We start from the raw sequence: 13,562 nt of genomic DNA, 5'->3' as shown, positions 1-13,562 counted from the left end.
TTGTAGGAAATAACAACTTTTGACTGGGACGCGGAAATTTCTTCGTTGAAACCAATATATCATTAAATATGATCTCGTTGTAACTGGTGGAAAGCCCGTGGAAACCACTGGTGATTTTTAGCCCACTTGGGACTTTAGTCCCAGCGGGCTATTGCGTTCACTTTTCATCCGTCGTCCTTCCGTAGACGGAATCCAGTTATTTTGGGAAGTTTCGAAGACGCTTCAATGTAATGTCTCGATATTTGGGTTACACATGTATCTACCCTAGACAGATCTTCGGCTCAAAACTGGGCCTGTCAGAATCAAGTTGGCCGACTGGCAGTCATTGTTCGCCAAAATCAGCACTTGACACATTTTTGAACTTTTTGAGGGAAAATTTGAAGATGCTTTGATCAATTACCTTGATGTTTTGTGTATATTTGATTCCCCAAGGGCCCATCAGCTTAAGAAAAATTGGGTTGATCGGACTCAAGATGGCCGTCCAATGACCATTTTAGTGCCCAAAAATGTCAATTTTGGCCTGAATTCTGAGTTCTGTAGCTTCCTACTGGTTTGCCATTTCTCATTGCAATGTGTGAAGGGTGTTCTTTGAAAAGGGATCTTTTATACCTGAGACAGGTATTTTTGATAAGCCGATCGGCCATTTTGGTGTCATCAGTACTGATTCATAGGCGGGAAAAAGTTTTTCCACATTAAATTGATACCTAAGCATATTGTGTTACCACAATCGATTGGAAAGTTGTAGCTCATAACGTTTTCTATGATTTTGGTGAGTTTCAAGGTCAATTTGTTAATGTATATGGCCACCAGGGGGCGTTGATTAATACAATAACTTAGTATTTCTATATTATATTTGTACCTATGCATATTTTGTTACCACAATCAATTGCAAAGTTGTAGCTCATGACATCATCTATAATTGTGGTGAATAGTAGAATAACTTAGTATTTCCTTATTACATTGGTACCAAGGCATATTTTGTTACCATGATCAATTGCAAAGTTGTAGTTCATGACATGTTCTATGATTGTGGTGAGTTTCAAGGTCATTGGTTTTTTGTATATGGTCACCAGGGGGCGTTGAATATTGAAATTGTAGATTGTTGAGCATTTGAAACCACTTCCCAAGCGGGTATGGTGTCCCTGGACCCCATTTTAAACGTAGAACTTCCAACTTTTTTGTGAATTTGGTAGGAGTATTTTGTGATAACCCATGCCTGTTGAGACCATATGGGACCAGCTTGACCTATGCCCGTGGTTATTCGGTCCCTCAATCACATACTGAAAACTTCTTCCCATGGAGGCCCAATGAGAACTATAGATAGCAAACAAATATGTTAAGTACCAATATGATCATTTCATAATGTATGAATTATACGCAGTACTGAAAATCTGAACTCATGGGTGCTGCAGATAACTGAAAAACAACAAAAATGTTCAGTCACACACGTTCCTAGCCTCAGCCCAATACATTCACTCAGCTCACTTCAGTAAGTGAGTTCATTGCTGTGAACCGGCAGCAGTGCCCTTCGGTTACACTAAGTGGGTTAATTGCTTTTTTATTTTCTATCATCTGTTACGTTTGAAAAACTGTTTTGTGACCCGGCAGCCAGGTCACAAAGGCAGCAGTTACTCATACTGTATCAACAGTGTCTCAAGTCAGTGGCTATGTCAGCAGACCCATGCGCCCTCTGTGAAGGTAGGAGAGACTACAAAAATTTGGTAAATGGCCCACGGCATAAATTCCATATGACATTTTCATTGGAAACCATGCCCAAGCGATAGAAAATTTCGAGATCTAGCACGGGGCAAATTTTAAGGGCGATACATCCAGTAACGGCGGAGCAGTCGGTGTGACAATTCGGTATTATTATGTAAGATCTGTGACTGGATGTCTGATCAGACAGGTCTATATTGTTGTCGACTCCAAAATAAATAAGCTATGGCTATTTCTTAAGTGTCGATTTTAACTGTATATAATGCTGTTATACATTTATGGTTCAAATGGTGGTCAAACTTGTGAACGCTGTCTATGCTAGAGAATGAATGAAAGAATGATTGTTGGTTGTAAGGTAACTCGGTACATTGCCCTTTGATTATCACGTGCCTGCTAACAATAAATTACAGTATAACCTCTCTATAGTGAACAGTGAACACTTAGGGTTCCTGTAGAAATTGTTCACTATAGAGAGGTGTTCACTAAATAGAGGAAGCACATATTTGTGTCGAATGTAGGAAAAAATTGCCAAGGAAAAAGTGGCCAGGAAAACATGGCCATGGAAAAAAAGGCCAGGAAAAATTTATGAGAACTACTAACAATGTTAATAAAACATTAACCTTTCAATTTAATGACCTCATTTATTTTTCATGGGGCTTAAAACAATTAAAATGTGATGACCTTAGATATCATTTCACTACATATAATGAATATATCAAGAACTATCATGCAAGTGGTCAATAAATAAACTTTTAAACTTAAAAGTGATAAATTAAAACTTAATAGATTAACTTAATTAATATTTTAAAACATCTAAGTAAGCTGTTAGGGCACAGACGGTCTTAAATCATCAAAGGTAAATGCATTGAAGTTGTGTGGTAATTTAGGTATATTGCAAACTGGTTTAGTGTCTGATAGCATCTAAAAAGATATATGCTCATCATAGATTTACCTAAACTTATCCAGGAATAGATCTAATAATCTCAAAAAGTGACATGTCAAAACATCAATGCATTTGATTTCTTGTTAGTCAATGAAATGATGGTTAGTTTAATTTAATCTTCATTGGCCTTTTTTTCCATGGCCATTTTTTCCTAGGCATACCTTGGCCATTCTTTCCTTGGCCATTTTTTTCTTGGCCAATTTTTCCTTGGCTATTTTTTCCATTCACTGTTTGTGTCATGCAACCTGCTAGCAGTTTGAATACCCCCCCCCCAATAAGCATTTATCCAAAACAATAACAACTGTCCATTCATAATTGTAGTTACCAATTGACCAAATTAATCCTGCTGAAGGACTATTAATGACAATTAGCCATTGAATGACCATGAGTTATGTACATATAGTATATGGTGAGCGAATGTAGGTGAAAATGTCCCGGGGGGGGGGGGGGGGAAATGTACCCGAAAATAATGTCCTATGAGGTAGAAAAAAATGTCTCAGTCTATCATTACTGATTTAGTAAATATCACAATTTCACATAAAGATAATACCACAGAGAACAAACTTTGTTAATTGTGTAAATTGCACACTAGCCATAAAAAAGAATTCATTGAGTGACCATGAGAATTATAGGCCTAGAATTTTGGCATTGATTAATTTCGCCTTTTGAGAGAGAACATGTGAACTCATTACCTGATACGGTACTTCAAATTAAAGATGTTACATTTATAAAACAAATAATTACATCAAAGTAGAGCCATTTTGTAATCAAATGTTAAAATTGTTATTGAATTGTATTACCAAGTTTGTTCTCTGGTGTTATAATGATGTGAAATTAACTACATTACCAAAATAGTTATGAAAGACTGGGAAATATTTTCTGGAGACATTTTTCCAGGACATTTTTTCCCGGGACATTTTTACCGTATACCACGGTGAACACTGTTTGCTGGTGTTCACTCTAGAGAGGTGTTCACTGAATGGAGATTCAATTGAAAATGAGTAGGGAAAATTTGGTTCCCGGCAAAAAATCTTCACTAAGGGAGATGTTCACTAAATAGAGATGTTCACTAAGGGAGGTTTTACTGTATAAATATTTCCAATTTTGAGATAGCGGGCTCATGAATTTAGAACGCCTTTAACTCCTGCAGCCGGGATTCGCACGTCGGATGGCATCGCAAGACTCTGCCATGTTCCCCGTCATCAGTTATTCGAAACCTGATGGCATCACTAGACTGCCACGTTGCTTCTTTCTTTCCTCTATGACAAAGGCACACGTTTTTAGGCCAGCCATAGGCTGAGCCTGTTACTATACAAATGGAGCATATTTAAATTACATGGTTTCCATAGCAAAGGCCCTTTGATTGTGCAACTGAGCATATATTCATACTAATCATTCATTAAAGCATTATCCATTCTCCAAACCCTTTGAATCTGAATTTTGAAAAAAGGCCTCGTTGAAATTTATATGAGCTTTTTCGCGAAGATATCTGTTTTAAAAAGCCAATCAGAAAGCAAAGACTCCTCTGATTGGCTTAGCTGCAGAAATCAGCAGGTGTTCACGTGAACCCGCGGTAACATCTACTGTTTTACTTCCAGGTTTTATTTCAAGAATTAAAATTGTATTTCAAGATCGATTTTTCGTGAAATCTTTAGTTGATTTGGTTTTTGGGAGGAATATTTTTATTTGCACTACAGAAAATATCATTGACCATTATGCAAAGTCTGGGAGAAATAGCTTTTTCTCAAATCGGATGGCTGACCTTCATATGCTAATATGCTCTGCCATGTGCTCAAACGGCAAATTCGATCAAATTTTATTCTGCAAGAAAAATATCAAATCCAATTCAATTTTAATTTATTGAACAAATAAAACAGCTGCAATTCAATTTTGTTTTCTGGAGCAAATTTCTGAAAATTCAATTCTATTCCGTATTTAAATCGATAAGACCAGGGGAAAAGATTGATCTGAGGTATTTGTTCCTGCTAGCTCCAGTCGCTGTCCGTGCATCCTCCCCCGGCAGGGATTCTAACCTGATGGCATTGAGATTGCCACGGTACGAAACCCTGCCACATTAGACCGACCGTGTACCTGCACACGCAGTCTACTGTGGCAGGGGTTCATGCCGTGGCTGAGTGTAGCGATGCCATCAGGTTTGAATCCCTGCCATGGGAGGATGCTGTCCGTGCTACTTATGAAAACAATTGTATTGTGTAAAATTATTAGTATTGACTATGAGCCGGGAGTGTATTTTGACAAATATTAGCCCACAGAATGCATCAGTTGCCATTTTATGACAAGCTGAAAGGCTGGCCATAGTGCCCCCTTTGGCTCTTGTTTCAGAAATGGGTCACTGCTTGAATCACCTTTTCATTGCTTTTAAAGCAATGATTACTGTAATGAACATTTTCTCAGGGCTTGCCCCTGGATCTGTGGCATATCTCTTTCTGATCTTCAGCACCATTGTAGCCACTTCAAAGTTTCAGATCAGGAATGTATAAGTAATAGGAACACAGATGTGTCTTGTTTTCTAGCCCACTTTGGACTTTAGTCCCAGCTGGCTATTGAGTTCACTTTTCGTCCGTCCTCCGTCCGTTAACTGAATTCACATGTACCTTAGACACATCTTCAACCCAAAAACTGGCTCTGTCGGAATCAAGATGGTCGACTGGCAACTATTGAGGTTCGCCAAGTTTTGGAGGGAAATTTTCAAGACGCTTTGATCCTTGATCTTTCGTATACATTTGTATCCCCCAGGGGCCCATTAGCATAAGAAAACTTCATGGTAAACTTCATTAAAATTCTCAGAAAAACTGTTTTTGGCAGGAAAATTCTTAGCTCTTGCATATAAAATTGCAATGACCTTGATTGAGGGGGCGTCGTCTCTACAAGTGAATGTGATTGGCTGTTTTAGGGATAAATGGGATTCATTGCGTTTCATTGGACTATGTACTGCGAATATACTTTTGTGGGAATATATTTTTAGTCGCCATCGGTATTGTTTCATTTAATACCTGTAGTTTGTTTTGATTGACCATAGAAGTGTAAGATTCACTTACACTTCAAGCGCGAGTTCTAACCAATAGACTGTATTTTCTGTTTGGTAGAATTTATCATAAATTGTAATTTCTTGTGACCTAATCCTAGGCAGCAAATTATTGTCTTGCTCGGCGTGTAAGTCGAGGTCAATATTTTATTGGTAAAATCCGGGGTTTAAAACAATCCACTTACTTACCCCAATATTTTACGGTATCGGTAGTATCCGCTGCTCAACATTGGAGGAGGTTGGCAAGACTTAAAATCATCACCCACCCTCTGATTGGTGATATCATATGAATATTTAATCTAAATATTTATCTTATTGTGAAAACTATTTTTTCAAAATGTAAAATGTTTACCTACCTACCTGTACCCTACCAAATTTTGGACATGGGCCGTAAACATATGTATATTTTTGGCCTTTTTTGACTATAAAATAATTCTTAAAAAAGTTAAAATACAATATGAAATTGAACTTAAAACTCAAAAATTAAAAAGATACTTTTTAGGCAATGCCCTTGCCAAACAAGGTCCAGTTTTCAAGGTAAACCACTTTGCCTATGGGCGATTTATTTTTCAATGTGACCTGCTTCATGGAACGCTGTTTTTTCTTTTTTTACAGGCCAGGAGCGTTTCGGCAATATGACGCGTGTTTACTATAAAGAAGCAGTTGGCGCATTCATTGTGTTCGACGTTACTCGAGCGTCGACGTTCGAGGCCGTTCAGAAGTGGAAGAACGACCTTGACAGCAAAGTACAGCTTCCAGATGGTAGTCCAGTTCCGTGCGTGTTACTCGCAAATAAAGTAAGTTTAATGGTGGAAACCTAAATTGGGTCGGGAAATAGAAAAAACTTTAAAATGATAATTTTGGAAAAATTGCAGTTCACCCTGCATAAGCATAGTTCTGGAAAGTCAATTCCAAGAACAAATTTTCTGAAAAATCACCAGTCACTGCTAAAATGTTAATGAAATGATGGTATGTTTACTTGCGAACGAATCACCCATAAAAAATGAAGAAAACCCACAGAATTTTGAAGTACCTGCAGGTTTGTCAGTTAAGGTATTAAAATATATTAATGGTAAAACCAGCAAAATTTATCCCGTTTATGAGAAATCCTTATCAGACATGTCACATGTTACCATTCAGGGCTCATACTACTCCTTGATTCCTGGAGAAAGTACTCCAAAACTTAGAAATATGCTAAGGTTTTTTTTTCATATGGAGAACAGATTATTTCAAGAAAAAATGGGAGGGCAAAAAAAATATTTTTTTTTATAATAGGTGTTTCAAAATGGGATGGAATAGGAAAAAATAAGATTTCCATATTTTTTTAGTATTTTCCGTATAAAACCTCGGAAGGACTGTAGAATGAAAAATTAGGAGTGAAAATTGATTGATTGATTGATCAAATGATGTGAGATATGAAGAATACAAACTTAATTGCAAATTATGAGATTCAAAATCAATATGAACAAATTTTACAAGTAAATTTTACATGTTACTAGATTGAAAATCATGACGAGCATAACAAGAAAAATATTTTTTTTTCTCATTGTTAAAAATTGTGATGAAAATACAATTAAGGACTAGATTTTTTAAAATTTCTTATATAGTTTGATGATTTTTGCAGAATTCTGGTGGTGGATCCATGTTCAAGTTATAAAACAATACGTTACTTAGTAGCAAAATAACAACTAAATAACAGCAGAATCCTTAGAATTTGAATTTTAAAAAGGGACTCAAACTGAAGCCATCTCACTGCAACTGGCACCGGAGCTGGATTTTTCAACTCTACGAAACTCAATAATTATCAGGGATGATAATTTTCCGCTCGACGGATTTCCCCCTTTCCAGTCAATTTTTATCATTTCTCAGATCAATGCAAATCCATTTTGGAAAAATTAGGGGGGGGGTGAGTATGATTGGTTTACCAGCATCTTAAAGGGGAACTGCAGTGAATTGTTGTATCTAGATGTGTTAGAAACCTTTATACATGTAAACACATTTTCAAAACAGCAGAAAAACATTTTATCTAATACTTAATCCAAAAAAGAGGGTTTTGTAGACTGCCTGGCCGCAGCCATTTTCTCCACGTAGCAGACGCTTTTCTCTCGGCTGTGACGTAGTTCCGCCAACTTCGATATATGTTACTACTGCTTTTCATAGTGTTTTCATCCCTTAAAGTCCAATAACAGTTCTAAACTGCAGCATAATGCCACATCAGCAATTAGTTTTATCTATCTCTTGGCCGATCATGTCTCTGTGGATGTATATATCTACATTATTGATTTTTCACTGAGTGTTGCGTAGTGCTGAAAAATGGCTTTTGTGGCCCGTAACGTGGCGCCGTCTACATTGTTTTCTTATGCAAATGAATATCGTCTTTGAAGTAGCGATGTAATGACGGTAAAACATGTTGTTTGATTTTTCTGAGTGACATGTCAATGTGAAAACTGCTGAAAAACAATCTGAGACAATGTGAAAAATCAAAATTTTCTGGGGGAGGGACCAGACCCCCGGGTATTATTTCGCGCATTGCGCGCTCGTAGCTGGCATCTTCTGCTGCCAGTAGCTTCACGCCTTCGTTATCTCTAAGTTATTACGATATTAAAAATTGTCCGCCTTTTTAATGATGGCCTGTTATCATCCCTGAATTGCGTGCATACCTTTTTTTCCTGCAGTGTGATCAAGCTAAAGAAGGTCTAGTGAACAATGCACAACACATGGATGATTATTGTAAAGAAAAAGGTTTCCTCGATTGGTTCGAAACGTCCGCAAAAGAGAATATAAATATCGATGAGTCGGCACGAAGTCTAGTCACTAAAGTAAGTTTTCCTCCTGGATTTGTTCATGCGAGTGAGTTTAGGGTTTAGGTCCCATTTGTAGGGGACTTCTGAACATGGCTCCTACAGAAAAGAGAATAGTGACGTTTCGACTTAGGTCAGAACTCTCTTAGTTTTTTGAAACTGGCTCATAGAATTGATTCTTAGAGTCACTACTCACTTAGTTTTGAAAATGGCCAATAGAATTGAGTCTAAACGCTGCTTAGGTTTTGGAAATAACTTATAGAATTGAGTCTCAAGGTCACTACTCTTATCTACTATACTATGAAGGGGGAACTGTCGTTTTTCGTTACCAGTTTGCGCGAAATCTATTTGTTGTTCGAAAATGAAACTTGGCATGTGCACAGAGGAATGGTTTCTTATGGTAAAGATAACAATTTTATTTGGATCCAGCGTCTCATTTCAATTTTGAATTTTCATCCCCAAAATCCCAGTAGATTCCAGAAGTTGGCAGTAGATTGCGTGTGCTTGCGCCTGTACTGTGTTATCTGTTACTGCAGTGATGTGTTGTTTGACCCAATTTGACCCGAATTTTGCTGAGCCATTTGTATCCCTATACAGAGCACTGCAAACCAACCACTCTCACTACAGGGTGAACATGTTTCTAGACAAATATTTATTGTAAGGCATTAGTAAGGATCTAATCTTAGAGGGGCATGTCGAGAAAGGGTTAGACATTCTCTCCAGGATCTGGGAGGAAATGTTGCTTGAGGGGCATGTCGAGAAAGGGATTATTTGAGGGGAGGGAGGAAAAATTGCTTGCATTTTAATTGGAAAGGTCAATCAGAATTTATTAGGCTGACAGTTAATGAGCCGCGCATAATTTTCAAAAACATCGAAGATGGGTATTTTTACTAGTTTTTGAAAATAAATCATAGAATTGAGTCTAAAGGCTGCCTTCACAATACCACATGTTAGGCCGGTCTAAAGGGTCCGTACCTGGCATGGGCCATATTTGGAATGGACCAAATCAGAGTGTGCGTTCACATGCGTTGCAAAATTGGCTTCTTCACACTTAATGTTTTTTCTTCAATTAATAGACAGTCACTTCTAGAAACGTCTGCAGCAGGAAAAAATTCAATTTGTTACCAAAGGCACTGCTCAGAGTTGGAGCAAAATTGCTCATGAAATTAATTTCATTCTCCGCATTATTTCAGATCCTTCAAAATGACCGTACGATCAACGTAGACCAAGAAGAACGCGACAAAGACCGCATCATACTCGGGGAACCGCGAGCCGCGCAGAAAAAATCCACTTCAAAAGGCTGCTGCTAGCGAATAATTCAAATGTACGTCACCTGAAAACGTGAAAAAAACTGGACTCACGTGTGTGTTTGATAATATAGAAAATTGCACGCTCAGAAAATGAAGAAAATGTTTCCTAAAAGAGTTAAACCACGTCTACACTAGCGTATTGTACCCAGGTTTCAACCTACCTGGGTTCAACGAAAACCTGCGTTTGCAGTGAGTAGCGTCTACACTTAACGCGGTTTCGGTATAAGAATCAACATCTGTAGTACAAGTTCAAGGCCAATTATGGCGCCTGAACGCTGCATCGAACATGGGTTCACTGTCTACACTAGCAAAAAATGCAGAGTTTTACGCGAACGTAGGTTCAATGCGGAGTGTGCCCTTCTTTTTCAAGAAGGGGTTTCTAAAACCTGAGTTTTACGGAAAACTCTGCATTGAAACTGTGTTTCGACCATAGTGGTGACGCAAAACCCGGATACAAAACGCTAGTGTAGACGTACGTAGCTTATAAGATTTCGAGTGTATCTTCAGTCATCTTCAGGAATAATGCCAAAATGTTTCCTTGAGCTGATAGTTTATAAGTTAATGTCATGTTTCAACTATCTATAGTGACTGTCTACAATGACCTTTAGGATATACAGTCAACCCCCGATATACTGCCACCCCCGCTAGGTTTTCTCAATTAACATTTCTATGCAAATACATAGTAAAACACCCTCGATATACCGTCATACTCTCTATACTGCCAAAATTTGTCTCCCGATGTGGATGGTATATCGGGGCTTGACTGTAATCAAGGTAGGTGCGATAGAAGCTCGGGTGATATACAGCTACTAATTGTCGAATGCAGGAATACTGCGGAAATGTGTCCTTAAACAAGTAGCTTATTCTAATTGTTTTGACTTCATGTTAATGGGACACCCTGTATATCCTGATAGTCATCTTCCTGATAGTCATCTTCAGGAATACTAGTGTGAGAACAAAAAGACTAATCAAATAATCAGGTGTGCGAACTAGGGGGAACTACAGCGCAAAACATTTGCAAACTAAAAATTTAAGCAGTCGAACTAATACATGTATATCAGGGGTCCTGATATGAGTGTAGGCTATTTATCAGTATTTTTTTCTGAGTGTGGGTTTTTTATATTATCATTACAACACGGACGCGGGAGTGTTTCATCGCGTGTGTTTGTTAAATAATATAGGACAAATCAACGCTACGACAAATGATTGTGTGACTTTATTCAAAATCAATTGATTTTACAATCAGACTAATTGAGTTCAATCGATTTTAATGAAAAGCAGCAGTATTTTTGTATGCGTTGTAAGCATTTCTCTAGCAGCGGGATCATCTTGTTTACCGTAACTATCGAAAGCTTCCAGTTAGGAGGATGCACTCGTTATTGCCAGGGTTTATTGTGTAATCGAGAAACATGCTGTATTTAAATCTAATCTACAATCTAAATAGCTACATCTTATCTAGCCGGCTTCGGCTTTTTGCGGCCTAGTTGGTAGAAAGGCTGTTCCAATGAATGCAGCTTTTGCTAATGAAGTTAAAAGGTCTGTAGGATAGACCTCCTAGGCTTAACTCAACTTCATGATACATCATACTTAAGTAATTAATTATCTGGGGTGGGCCCGGTTGCATGGTCATGGCTTAGATTTAGGACCAGTCTAAGACTACGATAGTTCTAGGCCTCTAACCTATATAACAACTTACGACCAGTCTATATATGCTAATTTTAGTTCCATAACCGATCCGTCAACTTAAGATCAGTCTTAGCTCATTTATTTTGGTTCTATAGCTAAGTAAACAACTTAAGACCAGTCAAAGCTCATTTGGTTCTATAGCTTATCTAACAACGAAAGACACGTCTAAGCTCATTTTGCTTCTACAAATGTATAGCCAATCTGATGTCTGACAACTAAAGACCAGTCTGAAGACTTAAGATAAAGATTAAGCTTAGGGATGACTCCGCAACTTAGCACAGGGTACGGTTTCACGAAAAAAATTAAACTCAAATTTTTTGCATGCAGATAGATAATAAGGGAGCATTCATTACGTAATCCTTTCAGTGCTGGCTGATTTATACCAGAAAGTGCTTAAGATAATTTGAAAACAATTTGATTAAAAGACATGAATACTGCTATTATGCATCTACCCCGCACCTGTATCGTAAATGTTTGACAGGTGCTGCCATCTCTCATTAGAGAATATAACTACATTCATCTCGCTTATTTCGTACCTCTTGGAACCGTGGTTTTTTCAACGAATTAGACATTATACGGCTTACACGTTATTCATATTTTCTATTGATTAGCCTATGTACAATTGTAGAATTAATGATTTATCTATTGATTAGTATAAACTATGAATAGAAACCTGGTGAAATTTGTTTCCACTGGCATAGGAAGAAATGCCACGTACCACGGCCATTCATTGTTTAGACTTGAATGTCGGCACGTTCAGTGGCAATGACTTGATGAGTAATTGATAAGCTTGTCAATCATTGCCAGCAGGCAGAACAATGGAATATGAATTACGTGCCACATTTTCAATTGTTTTTAAGAAAAGGAACCGTGGATAAGGCTACAATTTACGAATTATGAAGTTCGAATTATGCGATGGAAATCAAATGGAATACCAAAAGAAAAAATCAGGACCTTTCATTTTTTTACGAATTTGGTAGTTATACCGACTACGAATTAAGCGAGGTTGACTGTAATTATGTCAATACATCACACTGCAGGTGTACTAGTAAATTCCACCAATTTATACACCGCACTGTGGTGTGGATGCACTGAAAGGGTTGAATCACTAAACATTAGGGACCATCCATTTAGTACAAATGCAAAATTCTGCCGATTTTCAGCCCCCGCAGCTGTATTTTTCACTTTAGATTTGACGTTTTTGTCATTACAACAGGTTTTAGTTTTGTTTTCAGCAGATAGGCAGCGTCTATGGTAGGCCTACCGGGTATTAATCATAAAATAGTGCAAGTAAAATCATCGTCCGTGTTGCAGTCATTATTACAAAATTATAAAGAATGCGATAGAGAACATTTAGTCATTAAATCTCACTTCATGTTTAGCTTGAACGCAGAATGGTCAATAGAGTGCAAAAATGATAATTAGGTACGTACCATATGCCCCTGTACACATTTGTATGCCCTTTCCCCCTGTGGTGCGTATGTACTTAATGGATGGTCCCTTATTAGAAATATACGCTGGAATAAGGCAATGATAGAGTACGGTAATAATGATTTATTGGTTATCCTAGAATTTCAAATAGCACAATTTTAATAATTTCATGGTGGATATAAGGAACTATTGGTTATATACCTGATGTACAAACGGATTTTCTGGTGCCCTGGACACGGATTCACTGTTGTGAGTTAAGATTTGAGTTTACTCATTGGAATGAATTTATTTAACTCGGAGTAACTCACAACTGTGGAACTGGATCCTAACAGATTTTCTGGTGTTATGAGGCTCTATGTTCTATTGTACCTAGCTATCATATACAGATCATACACTTTTGACTTAATTATTGGTCATGGCTGCAGCTAGCTATATAGGCCTACTGAAAGCCCCGTTATTAAGATGAAGCTAAATTATCAAAGACCAATGTACATTTTCAACAATAAGACAGTTCAGTGCCGAACTCACAAAGGAACAACTTTCCGAAAATTCCTGAAAATGTTTCGAGTCAATTTTGGTGGCGCCTGAACTGTGTTGTTAAAGAACCGCAAAAACGGGTTCCTGCAAAT

The 13,562-nt window shown here is 37.6% G+C and overlaps 1 protein-coding gene across 2 annotated transcripts in view; it reads left to right on the top strand.

The window, feature by feature from the left end:
• Positions 1–9,835, top strand: part of LOC141909599 (ras-related protein Rab-32-like) — a 31,079-nt gene extending 21,244 nt beyond the window's left edge. For both annotated transcript variants that reach the window (XM_074800097.1, XM_074800096.1), the window contains exons 4-6: positions 6,321–6,502; positions 8,381–8,524; positions 9,700–9,835. In XM_074800097.1, coding sequence (XP_074656198.1) covers positions 6,321–6,502; positions 8,381–8,524; positions 9,700–9,816 — 443 coding nt within the window. In that variant the 3' untranslated portion in view covers positions 9,817–9,835. The remainder of the gene's footprint in view (positions 1–6,320; positions 6,503–8,380; positions 8,525–9,699) is intronic.
• Positions 9,836–13,562: the final 3,727 nt, after the last annotated feature.

This window comes from Tubulanus polymorphus, chromosome 8 (genome assembly GCF_964204645.1).
Source record: "Tubulanus polymorphus chromosome 8, tnTubPoly1.2, whole genome shotgun sequence".
NCBI classification, from domain to species: domain Eukaryota; kingdom Metazoa; phylum Nemertea; class Palaeonemertea; order Tubulaniformes; family Tubulanidae; genus Tubulanus; species Tubulanus polymorphus.
The sequence above is the reverse complement of the archived record's forward strand: the minus strand, read 5'-3'. Positions and strand labels throughout refer to the sequence as shown.